Here is a 19,649-nt window from a genome sequence, read left to right as displayed (position 1 = left end):
GTTTATGTTCTGCACCGAGATCGAGACTGGTTTAAATCAGCACACCAAGCCTAGTTGTGCAAAATACTTGACGACTACTAAGTACCAACTGATGGGAACAGATGGCCAGGTGAGGAGCTGACACAGGGTTCTCACAAGCTCTGCTTTAGTTGCCGAACCGAGGGGAAGGGTTCAGGCATCCGTATCCTCGAGAGGGGCCGGGCAGTGACTATTTACCACATGGTATCGAGGTAGTTCCACACGAGTACAATTACTGGGGCTGTAGAAGCCGAACAGCAGCAGACCTGTTCATCGGGAATAACCTCTGGTTTGACAAAACAAAAACCTGGAACAATACATTGGAGAGAAAACCTGGAGGGTACGAGTGCCAGGTTATACCTTCTTTTGGCTAAGGCAGGTCGGAGAATTCTCTGCCTCAGCAGAGCCTGAAGAGCAGCCGGCTTCGTGTGGGCTTCAGGGTTGGTGTGGTATCTCCTCAGGAGCAATTTTACATGCCTGTTAGAGCACCCGGTACAACAGCTCTTTCTGGTTTGAACCTCCCACACCAGGCAGCTAATCGCAGCAGCTGTGGAAGAGCTACCATAGGGCTGCCCTAACCGAAATTATTTATTGTACCTATTATAGATTTAGAAACTCATACATACAAGTAGGTGAACAAAAATGCCCACTAACAGTCTTATCAGTAAACTCTAACACTGCTTTAGCTTCTGTTTTAGCATCCCCTCCTTGCCCGTATTACACAAGTCTTTTAAGGTGATAGTAGAACAGAAGTATTAGAGGGAAAGAGAACAAAAGGCCAAATAACATATTGGATTTACAAATTGGTACTTTTCAAACAGAGCTTCTAGGGGCACCTGGATGGCTCAGTCGGCTGGGTGTCTGACCCTTGGTTTCGGTTCCAGTCACAATCTCATGGTTCTTGTGAGACCAAGCCCCTCATAGGGCTCTATGCTGACAGCTTGGGGCCTGCTCGGGATTCTCTCTCGCTCTCCCTCTGCTCCTCCCCTGCTCATCTGCCTGCACACTCGCGTGCTCTCTCCGCACCCCCCCCCCAGGCTAAATAAACATTAAAAAAAAAAATAAGAAAATAAAACAGAGCTTCTATTCCCACCCATCAAAACCTTCACAGCCATTTTATCACATCGTATCTGTTAGGTGCCTGGGGACGGGTTTTTCTAAAGGCCCTAAAACTGAAACTACCATTCTCACCCTACACTGCTTGCTTATCCTTCAAGAATGATCTCACTCATTCTTCAGAGTGTAGTTCAAACAGCAACCCCCCTCCCCAATGAAACCTTGCCTTCCCTTCAAGCTGACTTTATAAAAAAAAATTTTTTTAATATTTATTCATTTTTGAGAGACAGAGACAGAGTGCGAGCGAGGCAGGGGCAGAGAGAGGGAGACACAGAATCCGAAGCAGGCTCCAGTCTCTGAGCTGTCAGCACAGAGCCCGACACGGGGCTGTGAGATCATGCCCTGAGCTGAAGTGGACGCTTAACCAACTGAGCCACTCAGCTGCCCCTCAAGCTGACTTTAAATGCACCCTTCTCTGACCTCCCAAAGTACTTGGTATACATTTCTTAAGCAGCCGCCATCATTAACATTTTATAAAGCATTTCATTCGTATTTTTTCAAAAAAATGTTTGTCTTATTATTTATTTTTGAGAGAGAGAGACAGAGTGTGAGTAGGGGAGGGGCAGAGACACAGGAAGACACAGAATCGGAAGCAGGCTCCAGGCTTCAAGCTGTAAGCACTAAGCCCAACACGGGGCTCGAACTCATGAACCACAAGATCATGACCTGAGCAAAAGTCAGATGCTTAACCGACTGAACCACCCAGGCGCCCCTCAGTCATATTTTTACTCACTTGTATTATGGTTTGTTTCACACATTTTCTCCTTAATAAGAACAAGGAACATACGTTATTGGCATCCTTCACCCCAACCACCATGTTTCTATACTGCACGCATTTGGTAAGAATCAGTTTGTTGGATGGAAGATACAGCAAAATTTCTACTACCTGTAATGTTTGCTAAATGAGTATAAGAGAGTAGATGGAAAGACTCATGTGTATAATCGAAGTTGCTTGCTGTGCGTCTCTTGAATTATTGGCTTTGAAGAACAGAGTCAGCCACTCTCAGAGGAGATTCGATCATTAACTACACCTTGTTTGCCAGTCACAGAACTTATCATTCAATACACGAACATATACTTTGCCTCCTGTCAGGACGTGGTCATGTGTCATTATTTCCCAGAACAGCCAAATGTCTTCTCTTCAACACCCTCCTTCCTCGAAGGAGACCTTTAGATGGTGGGCAAGGCCAGATAAATGTGTGTAGCACGGCGGGGCGTGCGGGCTTCCAACAGCTGTGCCAGAAAACACCTTCCCATAAATGGTCTGACAAGGCTGGGGCTGACTGCTGAGGCTTTATGGGGTTAGCTCTGTTCTACCACTCAGTCTCCATCAACAGGAGAAGATAACTTGCATTTGAATGTGTGCCTTAGGATCCCTCTCCCACAACAGGCTGCTACTAGACCATCAAGTTCTGAGGCAGAAGAACTGAAAGCAAAAGGAGCACAGCTATTAATCTGATGCAGACCTGACCAGACCAAGCAGCCGGCTCATAGGGTAAAGTCAAGATAAGACAGGTGGCTAAAAAAAAAAAAAAAAAAAAAAAAAAAAAAATACAAGTGGCTAAAGTGCACTGGCCTTGTGATAAAGTCAGGCAGGGCCCTAACTATGATACACATCACACACGAAGTCCAAAGGTGAGAGGTGTGTTTTCTGCTTTTAGGATGAATGCTGTTGGCATCATCCAGGTCACCACTAATGGTTTCCATGGCAGCAAAGTAAAGATTTATTAGTTACTCATAAAACATAAATATTTTTGTGCATACCTCATCTTGTAATAGATTTATATATCATTTTTATACGAGCTTCTCAAGTATATTCTGCACATACAACCAGCAAACCCACAAGTCTGTAAATCACGAGGGGAAATTCCAAGAGTAGAATTTTGATGAATCAAATCCAGTTATTTATCACATTCGTAATTTTCCTTATAACAGGGTCTACAAAACTCTTTGACCTATAATGTAACACTGAAAATAGAATATGCACATAGACCTAGAAAGGAACGCAGGAGAAGAATCTTAATTCTTTTTGCCTAAGCAAATCTTTCGAAACAATGTTTACCAAGTGATGACATACATTCAACACTAAGCCAGTATTAAAGAGAAACAAAGTTGACCTAAAGCATTCCTTTTATTTAAGCTGCTAAAGAAAAAGGGAAACAGGAAGAGACTATTTCCTTTGTCTTGGTGGAGGTGGTGGGGGGGTGGGTTAGGCTATTAGAGAGCCCCCATGTGGTTACCACTGGTCACTGCAAACCAGTAAAGTAGAGCAAGTAATTTAGTAATTTAGGAATTCTTAATTCTGCCTATTTTCTCTTCCTTAGAGTACATGAATCAATGCTCAGATATATTGTGATTTTTATTTATTTTATTAAGTTTATCTATTTTGAGAGGGAGAGAGATTAAGACAGAGAGAGAGAGAGAGCAGGAGTGGCAGAGAGAGAGAGGGAGGAAGAGAGAATCCCAAGCAGACTCTGCACTGTGAGCACAGAGCCTGATGCAGGGCTTGAACCTCTGAACTGTGAGATCATGACCTGAGTCAAAATCAAGAGTCAGATGCTTAACCGACTGAACCACCTAGGTGCCCCAATATATCATGATTTTAAAGACTATTAGTGAGGACACCACAACCCATAGCATTGGCTAAAGACTTTAATCCAATCCAGCAACCCTCACTTAAAAAACCTCCCATATGTCACTGAATTTTAGCCCTATTTTTTCCTCTGAAGCTGTCCTTAGGTGGGCAAAAGGGTTTACCACCATCCTCTCTTGAACATTTCATACATGGAGAATGCTCTCTCACCATCTTCTGAATATAAAAAATTCTCTCATTTCTTCCATCTTTCTTCAAGTATCTAGCTCTTAAAATGTGTAAATTAGGCTTTGGGTATTTTCAGAGAAGCCCTGCCAGCATTCCAGCACTTTTCAGTCTCCAAATGATAATCTCTAAATCAAACTGGAAAAACAAAATGATGAGAGAGATTCCACAAACCACCACATCCCTGCAGCTCCCATGAACCCGCAGGCCCATCCCCAAGGCGCGTGACTCACCTCGCCTGCACTGTGGCTGCGTTGCCTGGTCAGATGCTGCCGATGAACCAGCGCGCTCGTGGGTCTACTGCTCTGCAGCGGGAGCCGGGGGTCGATGAAAGTGGTGGTGCGGGAGTTGTGGTCGACAAAAAATGCCTAGGAAACAATCCCCTCAATCAGTAGTCCATTCGTGCCACACACTTGTCCTGGCTGCCCTATCATTTGATACATTCAGGAAAAGTCCCAATTTTGACTTTTGAGTAACGATCTTAGCTCCATTTCCTTTTAATTTTAATCTTTGGGGAACGTCATCCCTGGTTTTAGGAAATACTCTAAGGAACAGTCATCAAAGATAGGATCTGAGAAAGGAGCCATATGAAAGGGCATTTGGGCTTCTCATTAAGCTCTTACTGCTATCCGTGGTTATTGTGAAGTTTTTATCACCTAAAAACTTCACCGTCATTGACTGCTCCTTTTCCTCTCCCATGCTGTCAGCCCCCAGTCTCTCCACTTTCCCAGGGTAGTGCCCTCTCTACTTTTTCATCCCAGCCTGATGACCAGCCCGTTATTTCAGGGTTTTCTCTTGTTCCACACCTCAACAACCGTATTCATTTAGTTGGCACCTCAGTAGCAGAATATTCTTTCTGACTGCTTTGATTACATCACTGCTCCAGTCCAAAGCTTCCACTGGCTACCCAGTGTTTATCTAAAAAAAAAACATTCCAACTCTTTGGAGGTTTTCCAAGACTTTAAAGTCTCCTTCCCATCTACCTTCCCAGTTTAATCGTTGATCACATACATCCATACAAATTCTATCACCTACAATAACTTTGGGCAAGTCACTTAATTTCTCTGAGCTGTAGATTTCGTATAAAAACATGTCTGCTTCATTCATAATAAACATTTCTTTCCCCATAACAAGAAAGGAGGGAGGAATCATGTTCTACTGTGTTTACTGCAGAATCCCTGATGACATGAAATCATGAATGAGTACAAACTGTTTCTTTGTGTTTGTTTAATTCTGAAGCTCTAAGCCAGTGCTATTTATCCTTATCATTAAGAGCCAAATGGTATAAGTCTTCAAAGTAAAATTCACTCTAGGTAGTAACAAAGCCCATTATCTCCAGGACAATTAGAAAATGTAAGTTTTCCATGATCAGATAAAGTTAATTAAGTCATCAAGATAAGAGAGATGATTAGGGGAGTCAGGAGACACTTAACCTGTAAGTCAAGTGTCAGGGCACATGATATATGCCAAATAACCTAAGCAAAAAAGAACGGACTTCTTAAACTGATGGAGCTCAGTTTAAAAAGTACCTTAAAGACTAGGAATGAATACACCTAGGCAAATACCAGGTTTAGATGATATATTTATATCTATAAAAAAAATCAATCACCTTCCCATTATGAAATAAAATGTTTCTGTATACACATAATCAGGAAACAGGCGAAACAATGTAGTCCACAAATAGGAAAAAAAATTATTTTTTTTTGTAATGAAATAACTTTAAGCAGTAGATGCACTAGAAAACAAAGCAGAGAAATATACAGAATGAGAATCTTTGCCAGTCCCTTCTTTCCATAGCCGATTTCCAGGTACAAAGACTGAATTAAATGGAAGTCTTGTAGGAGATGATGTCATCAGCCTCACATCCCTAGGTAATGCTCTCTTTTTCCTAACATGTCAGGTGGAACACCTGTCTTCTCTGATCTTGTAAAAAAATAATACACCAAATGATAAATTCTATATAGGCTTATATTGGCAGGTTCTGGTCCCAAATGTCATACTGGTCCCCATTTGATTTGGGCTTCTAATATACTTGTACATCATTTCTGCCACTATTCAAAGTGTCATAAAATAGAAATTAAATTATTTTTACAAATGGGTATTTCAAAGTAATAGACACTATAATCAGCCATGTATCTTTATTAAAGTTTTTATTACTAAAACAATAATATAAGCCATGTTTTTTAAGGGAAAAATACAAAGAGTACTAAAATAGAATTGCCTATTTACTCTACCTAATTTCTTTGGAATGTTTTGAAGGGATGGGTAGCCATTTAGAGGTAACAATGATGCACTTATAATTACAAGGATAAATGGGTGTGCACATCTAGGTCAGCTGTGATTTACATGTAGTGTCACAGTGTAATTTGATGTTAAGAGGCTTGTCTAAAACCAATTCTCTAAAGAATTATACTGTAAATGCCTTGAGGATAAGGACTCTTTCTTACTCATCCTGTTATCCCCGGTAGCTTTTGGGACTGCATCTGGGGGAAAGTTGGAGGCTTAGAAAATAATAAATTGTCCAAAATTCTAATATGCTAGTATCTTGACCAAAGTACAGAGACAACTCACAATGAACTAATCAAGTAATAAAAGTCGCATTCTTTTACATAAGCATAGAAATACTTAAAGATCTTAAAAAAACCAATGAGGGGTGTGTGTGTGTGTGTGTGTGTGTGTGTGTGTGTGTGTGTGTGCGCGCGCGCGCATGTGTGTTAGGTGAAAAACGTGGAGAGCTAAAGAATATAAAACCACAGAATAGGAGTTTTTAACACATCCCATTGTAGATATGAATAAACTACCAAGGTAAGACTCGAGACGTGGGAGGCAAAATAATAATCAAATTATTGGGATCTAGAAAAAGACAAGCCTGGTTCTGAGAGCTAGCTCCACTACTTACTAGCAATGTAACCTTGGACAAACTACTTACTTAACTTTTTTAAACCACAATTTCTTCTGTAAAATGGGGATAGTAACACCTACATCAAAGGACGGTTAAATGAGATGGTTCTCATAAATTTTTTATTGTAGTGCCTATAACTTCTTAAATGTTACTATTATTAGTACTAATAATAAGTTTTAACTTCTAAGACATTTTTCCCAGGATCACAATGCTTCTTGCTATATTCCATAAACGAAGCTCAAAAAAATGGAGAACCAGTGAAACTACATTTCCCGAGTTCCTTGTAGATATGTGTGGCCCAGACTAAGTTCTGGTCAATGAGATGTAAACAGAGTGTCACATGATACTCCTGGGAAACCTCCTCACAAGAAGATTTTTACAAAGTCAAGCCCTCCTTTTGTCCTTCATCTTTTCTGTTCCCTGAGATAAGGATGCTCCAGCAGCCACACTGAGCCATAAAGATGAAAGAAAGATGGCTGAGCAGAAAATGGAAGGGGCCAGGGCTCTCACAACTTGAGGAATCACCTTAAAAGCCCCAGACTGCCTGCCTCTGAGCTCCTTTATTGAGTGAATAAAATCCTGTATATTAAACTTTGTACGGGTCTCTGTCACAATGCAGCCGAACCAAATCCTAATTGATCCACTGAAGTCTCCTCTGCAATGCAAAGGAAACATGGTCTTTCTAAAATTAAAAACACAGAAGAACACATAAGCCAGCAACCACCATTATAAATAAAGATTTTCATTATTTGAAAAATAATGATATCTCATTGTTGTTCAGCTTCAATATAGTTGGATAATAGTTCCTGACTTAAGTAAAATGTATAGTTGGGAACCTGTAAAGCTGGGACTTGAACTTACCTTTCTGTCTGACGCTAAAGCCCAATGAGCAGTACCTCTTTCCCCTCTGTCTCCTTTTCATATATCTTTTTGTTTCCATTCTGCTTTCTGCTCCCTATCTTTTCCTTTTCATGTTCCTCCCACTCCCCTCGCACCTCACATCGTACGTGATGTTAGAAAGCATTCAAGTATTTACTGAATTAGACTGGCAATAACAGCCATTCACAGTGCTGGGCCTCAACACTGTTTCAACACTGAAAAGGCTACTAACGCCAGACAGCAAACGGTACACAATTTCCATAATTTGCATCACTAACCAGTTGGAGGTACGGCTGTGGGTGGGGAATAGGTGCTATTTGTATCCCACAAAAAGGTCAGTTTCAGAGTCAAATCAAATGTGCATATTGTTTACACATGCTTTTTTAACTCTGCCAAGTACTTGGGGAGAAAGATCTTGATTAAGACCTCTATCAAAATCACATTGGTAGAGCACTAACGGAATGCAGCACAAAGACACAATTACTTGGCATGCATTTTGACTCTGCCCACCCACTGTGTGACCATGGACAGGTTTCCTTCGTGCTTTGCTATTTCCACAGAAAGGTAACCACTCACTCGGGTAACAGTTGAGCTGTGAAAAATGTATTCTACTTTAAAATAGAGAGAAAAGCACAGAAAACTTCCTGGGCCAATTTTAGGTTTGCCATTTCTATTTGTGACACACAAATCAATTATGTCAGAAAAGTGGATCACTTTCCCACAGGATATCCTAAGTAGTTCAAGCCAGTAATGAAGTTGACCTAGTACTTTTTTTTTTTTTAATTTGGGTCACTTTTTATGTCACTGTTCTTGAATCACCTGCCTTTATTTATGAAAGCATTTAACATGTATTATAAATTCTATGTGGATAAACAACATGCTGAGAATGTAGACTACGTGAAAAAAACAACTGTATCAAAAAATGAGTCTTTTTCAGATTAGCCATAGAAAAGCAAATTTTGAACAACATGGATTCCCTACTGTTAAGTTTTATTAAGGAAATTGACTCAAGCTTCACAGTGCTGGACCAACTAAGACTAACAACACAGTCAAAAACTGAAAGGAATGCAAATACACAAACTCAAATCTCATTTGAAAAACTTCTTCCCTTTCACTGCTTCAGGGCATGGTCGAGTCAGGAAATACGGGCTGGTTGGAGCCAAGTGGTATTTTAGCGAGGCCAAACAAAATACACTTCTCTCTTTACACAATTCTTTCTTTTTATTTTTTTAAGCTTCTATTATTTTAAGAAAGGAAAAAGTCATCAGTATTTGTGAAGAAATACCAACCTCAGGCTCAACAAATCTAAGTTACAGAAGTTTGAAATTGTTTCCAGTTAACATTCTGCCAAACCAGGAATCCATATTAAAAGACCATGTAAACAAAATAAAACAAAAAGCACTTGTAACTCTGCTCCACAAAGAAGGTCAAATCTTCTATCTTCTTCTAAAGAGCTATGGAGAAATCAGCAGTTCAAGATGGTGGCACAGGAAGATCCTGAACTCACTTCCTCCCACAGACACAACAAATCTACAGCTACATAAGAAAACAATTCCCTCCGGAAAAAAACAAGAGAACTGAACAACTACTCCACAACAAAGGATAAAAGGGCCACAGCGAGATGGGTAGGAGAAGCAGAGATCTCACCAAAAATCCCACCCCCAAGTGTAGCAACCATTGGAGGCGTCTCACAAATATGGAAATCCTCCCTGAGGAGTGAGGGGTTTTTGCCTCATGTCAGGCACCCAACTCCTTGGGACCTGTACTGGAGAGACAAGCTCCCAAGATATCTGGCTTGTTGAGCCAACAAGACTTACATCCAGAAAAATCATCAGGCTGTAGGGAGCAGACATTGTGTTCTTAAAAGGGTTGTGTGCAGACTCACTTGCCCTGGGATCCAGCACAAAAACAGCAGTTTGTTAAGAGCCTAGATCATATGTGAATAGATTCATGTATTAATAATCTCAAAGCATCTGCCACGGGCAAAAGCCTGTTGGGACTCTTTCCAGGAGTGGAAGTACTGGTGGGTGCCATGTTTGCACTCTCACTTTAATTTGCTGGGGCCAACTCCCACCCCCACCCCGGAGGCAGAGGTGGGTGCCCTATTCCCTGACACTGCTACTGCTACTGGCCAGAGGCAGTAGGTGAGCACCCTAAGCCCTCTTATTGCTTTTGCAGCCCTGTCCCACTCCCAGCTTCCCTCCCAGCTCCCCAAAGCCAGTAGGTGTAGACAGCCCACACAGGGGATACCCACTGAGTACTTGGCTCCAGTAACCAGGGGGGATTGCATTTCTGAACCCCACAGAGCTGAAATAAATGGACAGGCACCATGAGAGACGATTAAGAACTAGGGCAAGGTTAAATGACAAGGTTCATTGCCCACACAGGGACACCCTTCAAGACCAGGAGAGACAGTTGTTTTGCCTAACACAGAAACAAACACAGAGTCACACAAAATGAAGGAACAGAGGAATATGTTCCAAATGAAAGGACAAGATAAAATTCCAGAAAAAAAAAAAAGCAACTAATGAAATGGAGATAATTTACCTGATAAAGAGTTCAAAGTAGTGGTCAAAAGTTGCTCACTAAATTTAGGAAAATGGATGAACATTGAGAAAAATCTCAATAAAAGACAGAAAATACCAAACAGTAGTCACAGAGCTGAAGAATACAATGGCTGAACAATAACTGAATATGACACCTGAAAATACACTAGAGGGGTTCCACAGCAGACTAGATGAAGCAGAAGAATCAGTGATTTGGAAGACAGGGTAGTGGGACTCACTCAAACAGAGCAGCAAAAAGAAAACAAAATTTTAAAAAGTGAAGATAGCTTAAGGGACCTGTAAGACAACATCAAGCAAAAATAACATGTGCATTTTAGGGGATCCCAGAAGGAGACAAGAGAGAGAAAGGGGCTGAAAACTATTTGAGTTAATGATGGCTGAAAATGCCCCTAATGCAGAGAATCTGAAAAGTAGCAAGAGAAAAACAACTTGTTATACAAAAGGGAACCCCCATAAGATAATCAGTAGATTTTTCAGGAGAAACTTTGCCAATCAGAAGGAACGCTATGATATACTTAATGTGCTAAAAGGAAAACTTCTAAGCAAGAATACTCTATCTGGCAAGGGTATCATTCAGAATTGAAGGAGAGATAAAGAATTTACCAGACAAGCAAAAGCTAAAAGAGTTTATTACCAATAAACTGGCTCTGCAAGCTGAAAAGTAAGGGCGCTAATTAGTAATAAGAAACCATACAACAGAAAAAACTCACTGAAATATATAGCAAAGGAAGAGAATTAATCACTTATAAAGGCAGTATAAAGGTTGAAAAACAGAAATAGTAAAATAACCATAACCACAATAATTAGTTAAAACATACATAAGATAAAAGATGCAAAATGTGACATCAAAAATGTAAAATGTTTGGAGGGGGGTGTAAAAATGCGATTGAGAATGCATTCAAACTTAACTTGCTATCAACATAAAACACATTGTTATATGTATAGCCTACTATATACGAGCTTTATTGTAACCACAAAGTGAAAACCTGTAGTAGATACCCAAAAGATCATGAGAAAGGAATCTAAGTATCACACTACAGAAAGCATTCAACCACAAAGGGAGGAAGGCAAGCAAAGAAGAAAAGAACAGAGAGGAACTACAAAACAGAAAACAATAAACAAAATGGCAATAAGTACACATCTATCAGTAATTACTTTAAATGTAATGAACTAAATTCTCCAATCAAAAGACATAGAGTGGCTGAATGGTTAAAAACAAGAAACAAAACACAAGACCTATATATGTTGTCTGCAAGAGACTCACCTTAGATGTAAGGGAACACACAGACCGAAAGTGAAGGGATGGAAAAAGATGTTTCATGCAAACAGAGCCAAAAGAAAGCTGAGGTAGCTATACTTACATTGGATAAAACAGACTTTAAAACAAAGATTGTAACAAAAAACAAAAATGGACATTACATAATAATGGAGGGGTCAATTCAAGAAGCCATAACATTGATAAATATTTATGTACTCAACACAGAAGTACCTAAAGCAAATATTAACAGATTTAAAGGGAGAAACTGAAAGCAACATAATACTAGTAGGAGACTTTAATACCCCAGTTACATCAATGGATAGCTCATCCAGACAGAAAATCAATAAGGAAACACTAACCTCAACTGACACAACAGATCAGATGAACTTAATAGACATACATACAATACTCCATCCTAAAGTAGCAGAATACACATTCTTCTCAAATGCACAGGGAATATCCTCCAGGATAGATCATGTGCCAGACCACAAAACAACTCTCAATAAACTTAAGAAGTCTGAAATTATATCAACCATCTTTTCCAACCACAATAGTATGGAGCTAGATATCAATTACAAGAAAACTGGGAAAATCACAAATATGTGGAGATCAAACAACATGCTACTGAGCAATCAATGGGTCAATGAAGAAAGAAAAAGAGAAATTAAAAACTGACTTTAGGCAAATGAAAATGGAAATAAACATACCAAAATCTATGGAGGCATCAAAACCAGTTCTAAGAGGGAAGTTTATAGCAGTACCAGTCTACTCCAAGATGCAAGAAAAAATTTAAGTAAACAATATAACTGTATACCCAAAAGAACCAGAAAAAGAACAGACAAACTCCAAAGTTAGTAGAAGGAAGGAAATAATAAAGATAAGAGAGGACATAAATGAAATAGAGACTAAAAAGACAATAGAAGAGACCTTAGTTTCACTGAGCTGTTTTTTTGAAAAGATAAACAAAATTGACAAACCTTTAATTAGACAACAGACAAGGAGAAAAAGAGGGCTCAAATAAATTAAATCAGAAATAAAAGAGGAGAACTCACAGCTGATACCAAAGAAATACAAAAGAATTATAAAAGATAATTACATGCTAGGGTGCCTGGGTGGCTCCATCAGTTGAGCATCTGATTCTTGGTTTCAGCTCAGGTCATGATCCCAGGGTCGTGGGATTCAGCTCCGTATCAGGCTCCATGCTGAGCATGGAGTTTGCTTGGGATTTTCTCTCTCTCCCTCTGCTCCCTCCCCCATTCACTCTCTCTTTTGCTCTTTCTCTCTCTCTCTAAAATAAAAAATTCTAAAAAAAATTTTTAAAAAGGTAACTACATGCCAAAAAATTGGACAACATAGAAGAAATGGGTAAATTCCTAGAAACATGCAATCTTCCAAGACTGAATAATGAAGAAATAGAAAATACGACTGGATCAATTATTGGTAAGGACGTTGAATCGGTAATCAAAAAACTTCCAAGAAACAAAAATCCAAGATCAGATGGCTTCACTGGTAAATTCTATCAAACATTTGAATAAGATACTCATATTCTCTCCCTTCCAAAATATAAATCTCTTCTCAGCTCTTGGCTCCCTCCCTAGTATTTATCCAATTATTAGTAATAAACATGCTATTATTTTCTTTGCATTATATCCCAACAGTGCTCTTAGCAGTAGGAGAAATGAAAAGGCTGATTGATACAGTTTATTATAAGTAAAAAAATAGTCATGCTAATGTTTTCCATCACTTGGTCTTTTGAAAGAAGGAATGATCCCAAATATTTCATGACATCTGTATTAGTCACAAAATAAGTTAAAGAAGGTCATTTTTTTTAAACAGCTATGATTAGAGACCTAAAGTCATGAGGAGACAAAACAGGAATCTATGGTGCTTGGGCTAGAGTTCTGGAAACAGCTGGTCAGTTAGCAGATGTGGATAAGTACAATATCCTCAACACTTTAGGTATAAAATATTAGCCAAAGGGTACTTTACATGTTAGGAGTGGTGGTATTTAGCTGTAGGAAATATATTAGGAGAGCCAGTGATATGGTGGGATGGCTTCTACCAGCTCATGAGAGCTGACTGTGAGATTTTAGGGGAATATGCTGGCAGCCTGAAATTGGTTATTTACCCCACAGAAAATGGCAAATTCTACAGATCAGCCTTCCTCTGCAATTCCCCTGGAGAGCTGGGTTTTAAACATTTAGCAGCACATCACTATAGAAGACTGAGGATGGAATTGTCCAAATCAGCCCATTTTAGGTGGAGCAGAAAGTCACTGCCATAAAATTTTAAAAATAGCATATTATATTTTATAAAAAATATCCAGTGCAAGTCATGAAGATAACTGTTTAAAAATAAAAGACAAAGGCCATCTCCATACTTGGATAATTCCTTCAAGACTCCATGAGTCTACCATTTTACTCAGAAATACACTCATGAAACTTAATTTCTGCTCTATTCTCTCATTCAAAACGGTACACTGTCCCAGAAATATTCTTTCCCATTACCTCCTATGTGTGTTTATGTGACTTATTATTATTTAATCTAACACTTTTTTACCCCCTTAAAAATCAGCAAGAGATCATTAAAAAACCACAATGCGATTTACAAATTTAGAATTTCATTCCATCTCCACCTGGATTGCTGTATAACTTCAGGTTATTAAACCAGGTAACCACCACAAAGAGGTATTATTTCAAAGCAATTAGAGACGTGCCACAAAAAGAAGAAATGTAGTCATCAAACTAACAAAAAGCATATTTCTCAAAGTGTAGAACTTATCCTGCTAAGGTATTTTAGGAATTCACTTGAGACTTCTAAATATTAAGTTGAATTTTACTCATTGAGATGAGCCTGACCCCATAAATTGTGGCTATCAGCTTCCTGTGGGATACAACCAAAACCTATGCCATCACGGGGGCAACTTCTGCAGCCACAGAGGCTATTATACTCTGGTAAAATGAGAAGTAGGCTCAAACTGTGGTAACTTTCACTGTACAAATATTTGTTCTCTTCTAAAAATCTATCCTCATAACCATAACTTCTACTTGCCATGGTCATCTAAGTTGGTTATTTGGACCATTCTGCTACTCAAACCCCCAATCTGACATCCGAAGTCACAAAGCTCTAGAGTTACCAAGCTTGGATATAGAAATGGATGTCAATTTTAGCTGGGAGATATAGCATATGATTTTGTAGGAAAAAAAACACACAAGAAAATATGGGAAAAGACATTTCACCTTAAATAAAAAGATGGTTAGCATTTTAGATTTTTATTTAAAAAAATGAAGTTTATGATATGTTATTCTTAAAGTTTCAAGTTTCTTAGTATTTCAATTTAAGCCCATGTAGAATAATCTCGGTAAAACATTTTGTGTTATACTGTTTGCGAGTACAAAGCCAAAAGGGAGGGGGGGGAAGTTATTCTATATTTAACATCTGGAAGGGGAATCAAAAAATAACTTTCTTTTCTAAAAATTAAACCAAATGATAATCCCATTGTGTGAACTTAAGAAATAATAAGCGGGATACCTGGGGTGGCTTAGTCAATTGAGCATTCGACTCTTGATTTCAGCTCAAGCCATGATCTCGAGGTTTGTGAGATTGAGCCCCCATCGGGGTCTGTGCTAACAGTGCAGAACCTGCTTGGGATTCTCCACCACCCCCTTGTCCCTCCCCCACTCACATGTTCTCTTTCTCAAGATAAATAAATGAACATTAGAAAAAAGAAATAATAAGCTTTATGGTATTTTTCTAATTATCAATGCCATTTTGCCTTTTTCTCTTTGTTATCCTTACTCCTCTGCAATAGATATTCCACTGATAATACTCCCCTGACATGGGTCTGTGATGGTTCACTCTATATGTCAATTTTACTGGGCCACCAGTACCCAGACCTTTGGCCAAACACTTCAGGATGTGTCTGTGAGTGTGTTTCTTGATGAGATTAATATTTGAATCAGCAGAGTTAAGCATATTGCCTTCCCTAATGTGGGCACACCTAATTCAATCAACTGAAGAACTCAAATAGGACAAAAGGCTGAGAAGAGGTAAATCCATCTGCCTAACTGAATTGGGATATTGGTGTTTTCTGGCTTTAAGACTCAGACTGAAACATAGGCTTTTTTTGGGTCTCAAGCCTGTCAGGTTTGGATTAGAACTTACACACATTAGTGTGTGTGTGTGTGTGTGTGTGTGTGTGTGTGTGTGTGTGTGTGTGAAAGAGAGAGAGAGAGACAGAGAGACACAGAGAGACACAGAGAGACACAGAGAGAAATCAACCAGAATGACCACAATAGCCATGGTAGAGAAAGAGATGGTTCTGGGTCGTTTTAAGACAGGAGCAAACATCTGAAGACAGACTACCCTGGAGTGGTCATGAACAACAAGGACAACAAAAAACAGTAGCAAAAGGAACCCTACTTTGAAAAAACCATTCTGTTGGACCATCATGGGTACAGAAAATCAGCAGTACCTTAAGAGGAAGAATGGGACACTGTACTAATCCTACATTATTTTCTTTATAAAACCATTGTGTATCTCCTATTAGAAAAAGGATTTGGCCATTAATAACATATCTTTATCATTTTCATGAAATTCTAAACTGATGAAACTCTCAGTTATTTCCAGTCCCAGGAGCTGGAAAGGATAGGTTACTAATCCTCACTTTAGAGAAAACTGAGGTTCACAGAGGTCAGATAGGGATGGATCCAGAAATTCTGACCCCACTGCGGCACAATATTCTCAAATCCATCAAATTAACAATGGGAAGAAAGAAAGAGAGAGAGAGAGAAGGAAAGAAAGAAAGAGAGTAAGTTAGTTAGTTCCTAGGTTAAATACATTTGGTTTTTCTTATTAAAGCGCATATTTGTCTTCCAGATATATTATCCCCATGAGCACATACTAATGATCAAACCCAGCCAAGAATCAGAAGCATTTTAAACAAGTCACATTTTAATACTATTGATGCATATTTCTTGCAAAAATATAAAACATTTATATTGATACTGTATCCAGATCCCAAATTACGCTTAGTTTTTACACTCCCGAGAGTGTATAAAAATTTAAGAATTATTACAATAAAAAGCAAGCAGAATTTTTTTTATATATTGGCTTGCTTTCTTTGTTTATGTTTCATTTTAAAATGAGGCAAGTCAAAATGTGTTCTATATGTTAGGTGAAAATCCTAGGCCTTAGATCCAACAAATAAACACAGATGTTGATCAGAGTTTCATAAGGATGATCTTGCATAAAATAAAACTTGGCTCAGTTCCAGTCCCACCATTACAGAATCAAAATAATTAGGGAAATCAAGTAATGGAAGAAAATACTGATTAAAACACACAGTAGAATTTTGAACAAGAGACCTGGAATTAAAAGCAGAAACAAAAGCATTACATATTTCATGGCAAATCTAGTTTTTGAACCATATCATCTCAACTTCAAATCTAAAGAATCAAGGATTTATAGGTCCCACTGCACCTCCAACTGAAGGAAACCACCTATCCACTTTATAGTTCTATAGATTTGCCTATTCTGCTCATTTCATATAAATGGAATCATATAATATGTGATCTTTCGTGACAGTTTCTTTCACTTAGCAAACATTTTCAAAGCTTATCCATGTTGTATCAGTCATTCATTACTTTGTATTGTCAAATAATATTCCATTGTATGAATCTACCACATGTATTTACCCATTTATCCGTTCATGGGAATTTGGGTTGTTTCCACACTTTGGCTGTTACAAATAATGCTACTATGAAGTATCTGTGTACAAGTTCTATAGAAGAAAGTGTATTTTCATTTCTCTTGGGTATATACATGGTTGTGGAATTTCTGGATCATCTGGCAACTCTTTGTACAACATTTGTTTAGTAACTGTCAAATTGTTTCCAAAATGGCTGTATTGTTGTACAGTCCCACCAGCAGCATATGAGTATCCAGATTCCACATTCTTGTCAACATTTATTATTTTTGAGATTTTTTTTGATGGCCTATCAAGTAGGTCTGTAGTGGTGTCTCACTGTAGTTTTGATTTTCACTTTCCTAATAACTAATGATATCAATGGGAAAGAACAGTCTTTTCAATAAATGATGCTAGGACCTAGATGTTCACAGGCAAAAAATGAAATTGAACCCTTGACCTCACACCATATAAAAAATTAACTCAAAATGGATCCTAGATCTAAATGTAAGAGCTAAAACTATAAAACTCTCAGAAAAAACACAGGAGTAAATTTTTGTGATCTTGGGTTAGGTAATGTTTTCTTAGATACAACACCAAAAGCATGAGCAACAACAACAAAAAACACAAATAAACTGGACTACATCAATATCTAAAATGTTGTGTTGTAAATAATACCATCAAGACAGTCAAAAGACAACTCAAAGAACAAAAGAAAGTATTTGCAAAGCATATATCTGATAAGGAACTAGTATTCAGAATATACTGTTCAAAGAACTCTTACAATTCAATAATACAAAGATAAATAATCCAATTACAAATAGGCAAAGAATTTGAACATAAATTTTTCCAAAGAAGATACACAAATGACCAATAAGCACATGAAAAATGTGTACGTAGAGATGAAGAAACTCAGATCCAGTTAATATAAATGACATACTTCAAGTTAGTCAGGTGGTTAGTGGCCAGTAAGGTCTAATCTTTTATAGAAAAACTGCTAACGGCCTTGAATACAGAAAGACCTGGGTTTGTATCTAAGAGTTTACTTACACACCTAATCTCTTTGAGCCTTAGTTCCTTCATCTATAGCAAAACCTATTCCATAGGGTTATTGTGAAAGTTTAATGAGCTAATATAATATCCCTAACATAGAGCCTTGCATCTAACAAGCCATTATTATTATTATATTTCATTATCCTAAGTACCCCTAGCATAAGAAATCAATGGTATTTAAGTATGAAGCCATGTATATGTCTCTGGTGGTGTATCCTCTGCTAGAATACCTGTGATCTCATCAGGGCATCCATATATGTCTCAGCCTTGAAGGGTACTGGCAACCCCAGCATTTGGCCTGGAACCCTCAATAAAGGATCTCTCATTTCCAAAGACAATCCGTTCCAGTAGAGAACAGTGGTTAAGTCACATTGCTAGTGTTTGACTCCTGGATTCCTCACTTGCTTGCTAAAATTATACACATTATTTACCATCCCTAAATTTCACACAATGTGGATAATAATAATAATAATCACAGCCACATCATAAATTGCCATGAAGTGCAAATAAGATCATCCATAGGAGAGTACCTAGTACAGTGCCTGGCATGTGGCGGGAGTTTAATAACTGCAGGTATCATTGTCATCATCAGTATCACTGTCATCATTATCACCATCATCATTATCTCACCTGGCAAGCCTGATACTGTTCTTATTCTTTAATTAATAGTTAAACAGTATTTTATTTCCATTCTTTTTTGTGAGTCAAGGACATGATTCACCCTTGAACTTCCAAAAAGAGGATACCAGATCTAGAATCCTGTGAAATTTCACCCGATTTAAATCCTTGGCTTCAAGTAATTAGAAAAAAGTCTCTCCCCAACTTGAAGACTGTTAACGTGCAGTACAAGCATAATCACCACCTTGTTTAAACAATATTATGGAAGATCCAAGGCAACATGGGCATTAAGAGCGGTCAAATGGAGCAAATCTAGGAGCTATTTCTGGTGAAAGCACAGAAAGAGGAGGAAGTGGGGAGGGAGTCTTCATCTGTCCAAAGCAGAAATTACTATAAACTGGGGAACTACAGGTGACAAGTTTCATACATCAAACTTGTTTTGAGAACCTTCCATGTAAAAGGCACTGAGGTGGAAGAGAGGGTAATTAAAAAATAAATACAAGAACCCCCCAGAAAGGGATCATCTGCTTGGGGAGATAAATCATGTTAACGGCTATAGCATGAGACAGATGCAGATAGATGTCATGAAAACAATACAAGGGAAATTATGTGAGGATACAAGGAAGGACTGATCACTTACGCCCAGATTGCAAAGAGCAGCTCACACTATATGCTGTCCTTCAATGATGCATCTGAAAGTCCCCACCTCCTCGATGGTGGTAGGAAATCCTATG

General features: G+C 38.5%; 1 protein-coding gene across 2 annotated transcripts in view; it reads right to left on the bottom strand.

Annotated features, from left to right (window-relative positions):
• HECW2 (HECT, C2 and WW domain containing E3 ubiquitin protein ligase 2) overlaps nucleotides 1-19,649 on the bottom strand; it is a 266,445-nt gene that overhangs the window by 106,698 nt on the left and 140,098 nt on the right. For both annotated transcript variants that reach the window (XM_047869633.1, XM_047869634.1), the window contains exon 14: nucleotides 4,186-4,320. In XM_047869633.1, coding sequence (XP_047725589.1) covers nucleotides 4,186-4,320 — 135 coding nt within the window. The remainder of the gene's footprint in view (nucleotides 1-4,185; nucleotides 4,321-19,649) is intronic.

The sequence above is a fragment of the Prionailurus viverrinus genome, chromosome C1, assembly GCF_022837055.1.
Source record: "Prionailurus viverrinus isolate Anna chromosome C1, UM_Priviv_1.0, whole genome shotgun sequence".
NCBI lineage: Eukaryota > Metazoa > Chordata > Mammalia > Carnivora > Felidae > Prionailurus > Prionailurus viverrinus.
The sequence above is the reverse complement of the archived record's forward strand: the minus strand, read 5'-3'. Positions and strand labels throughout refer to the sequence as shown.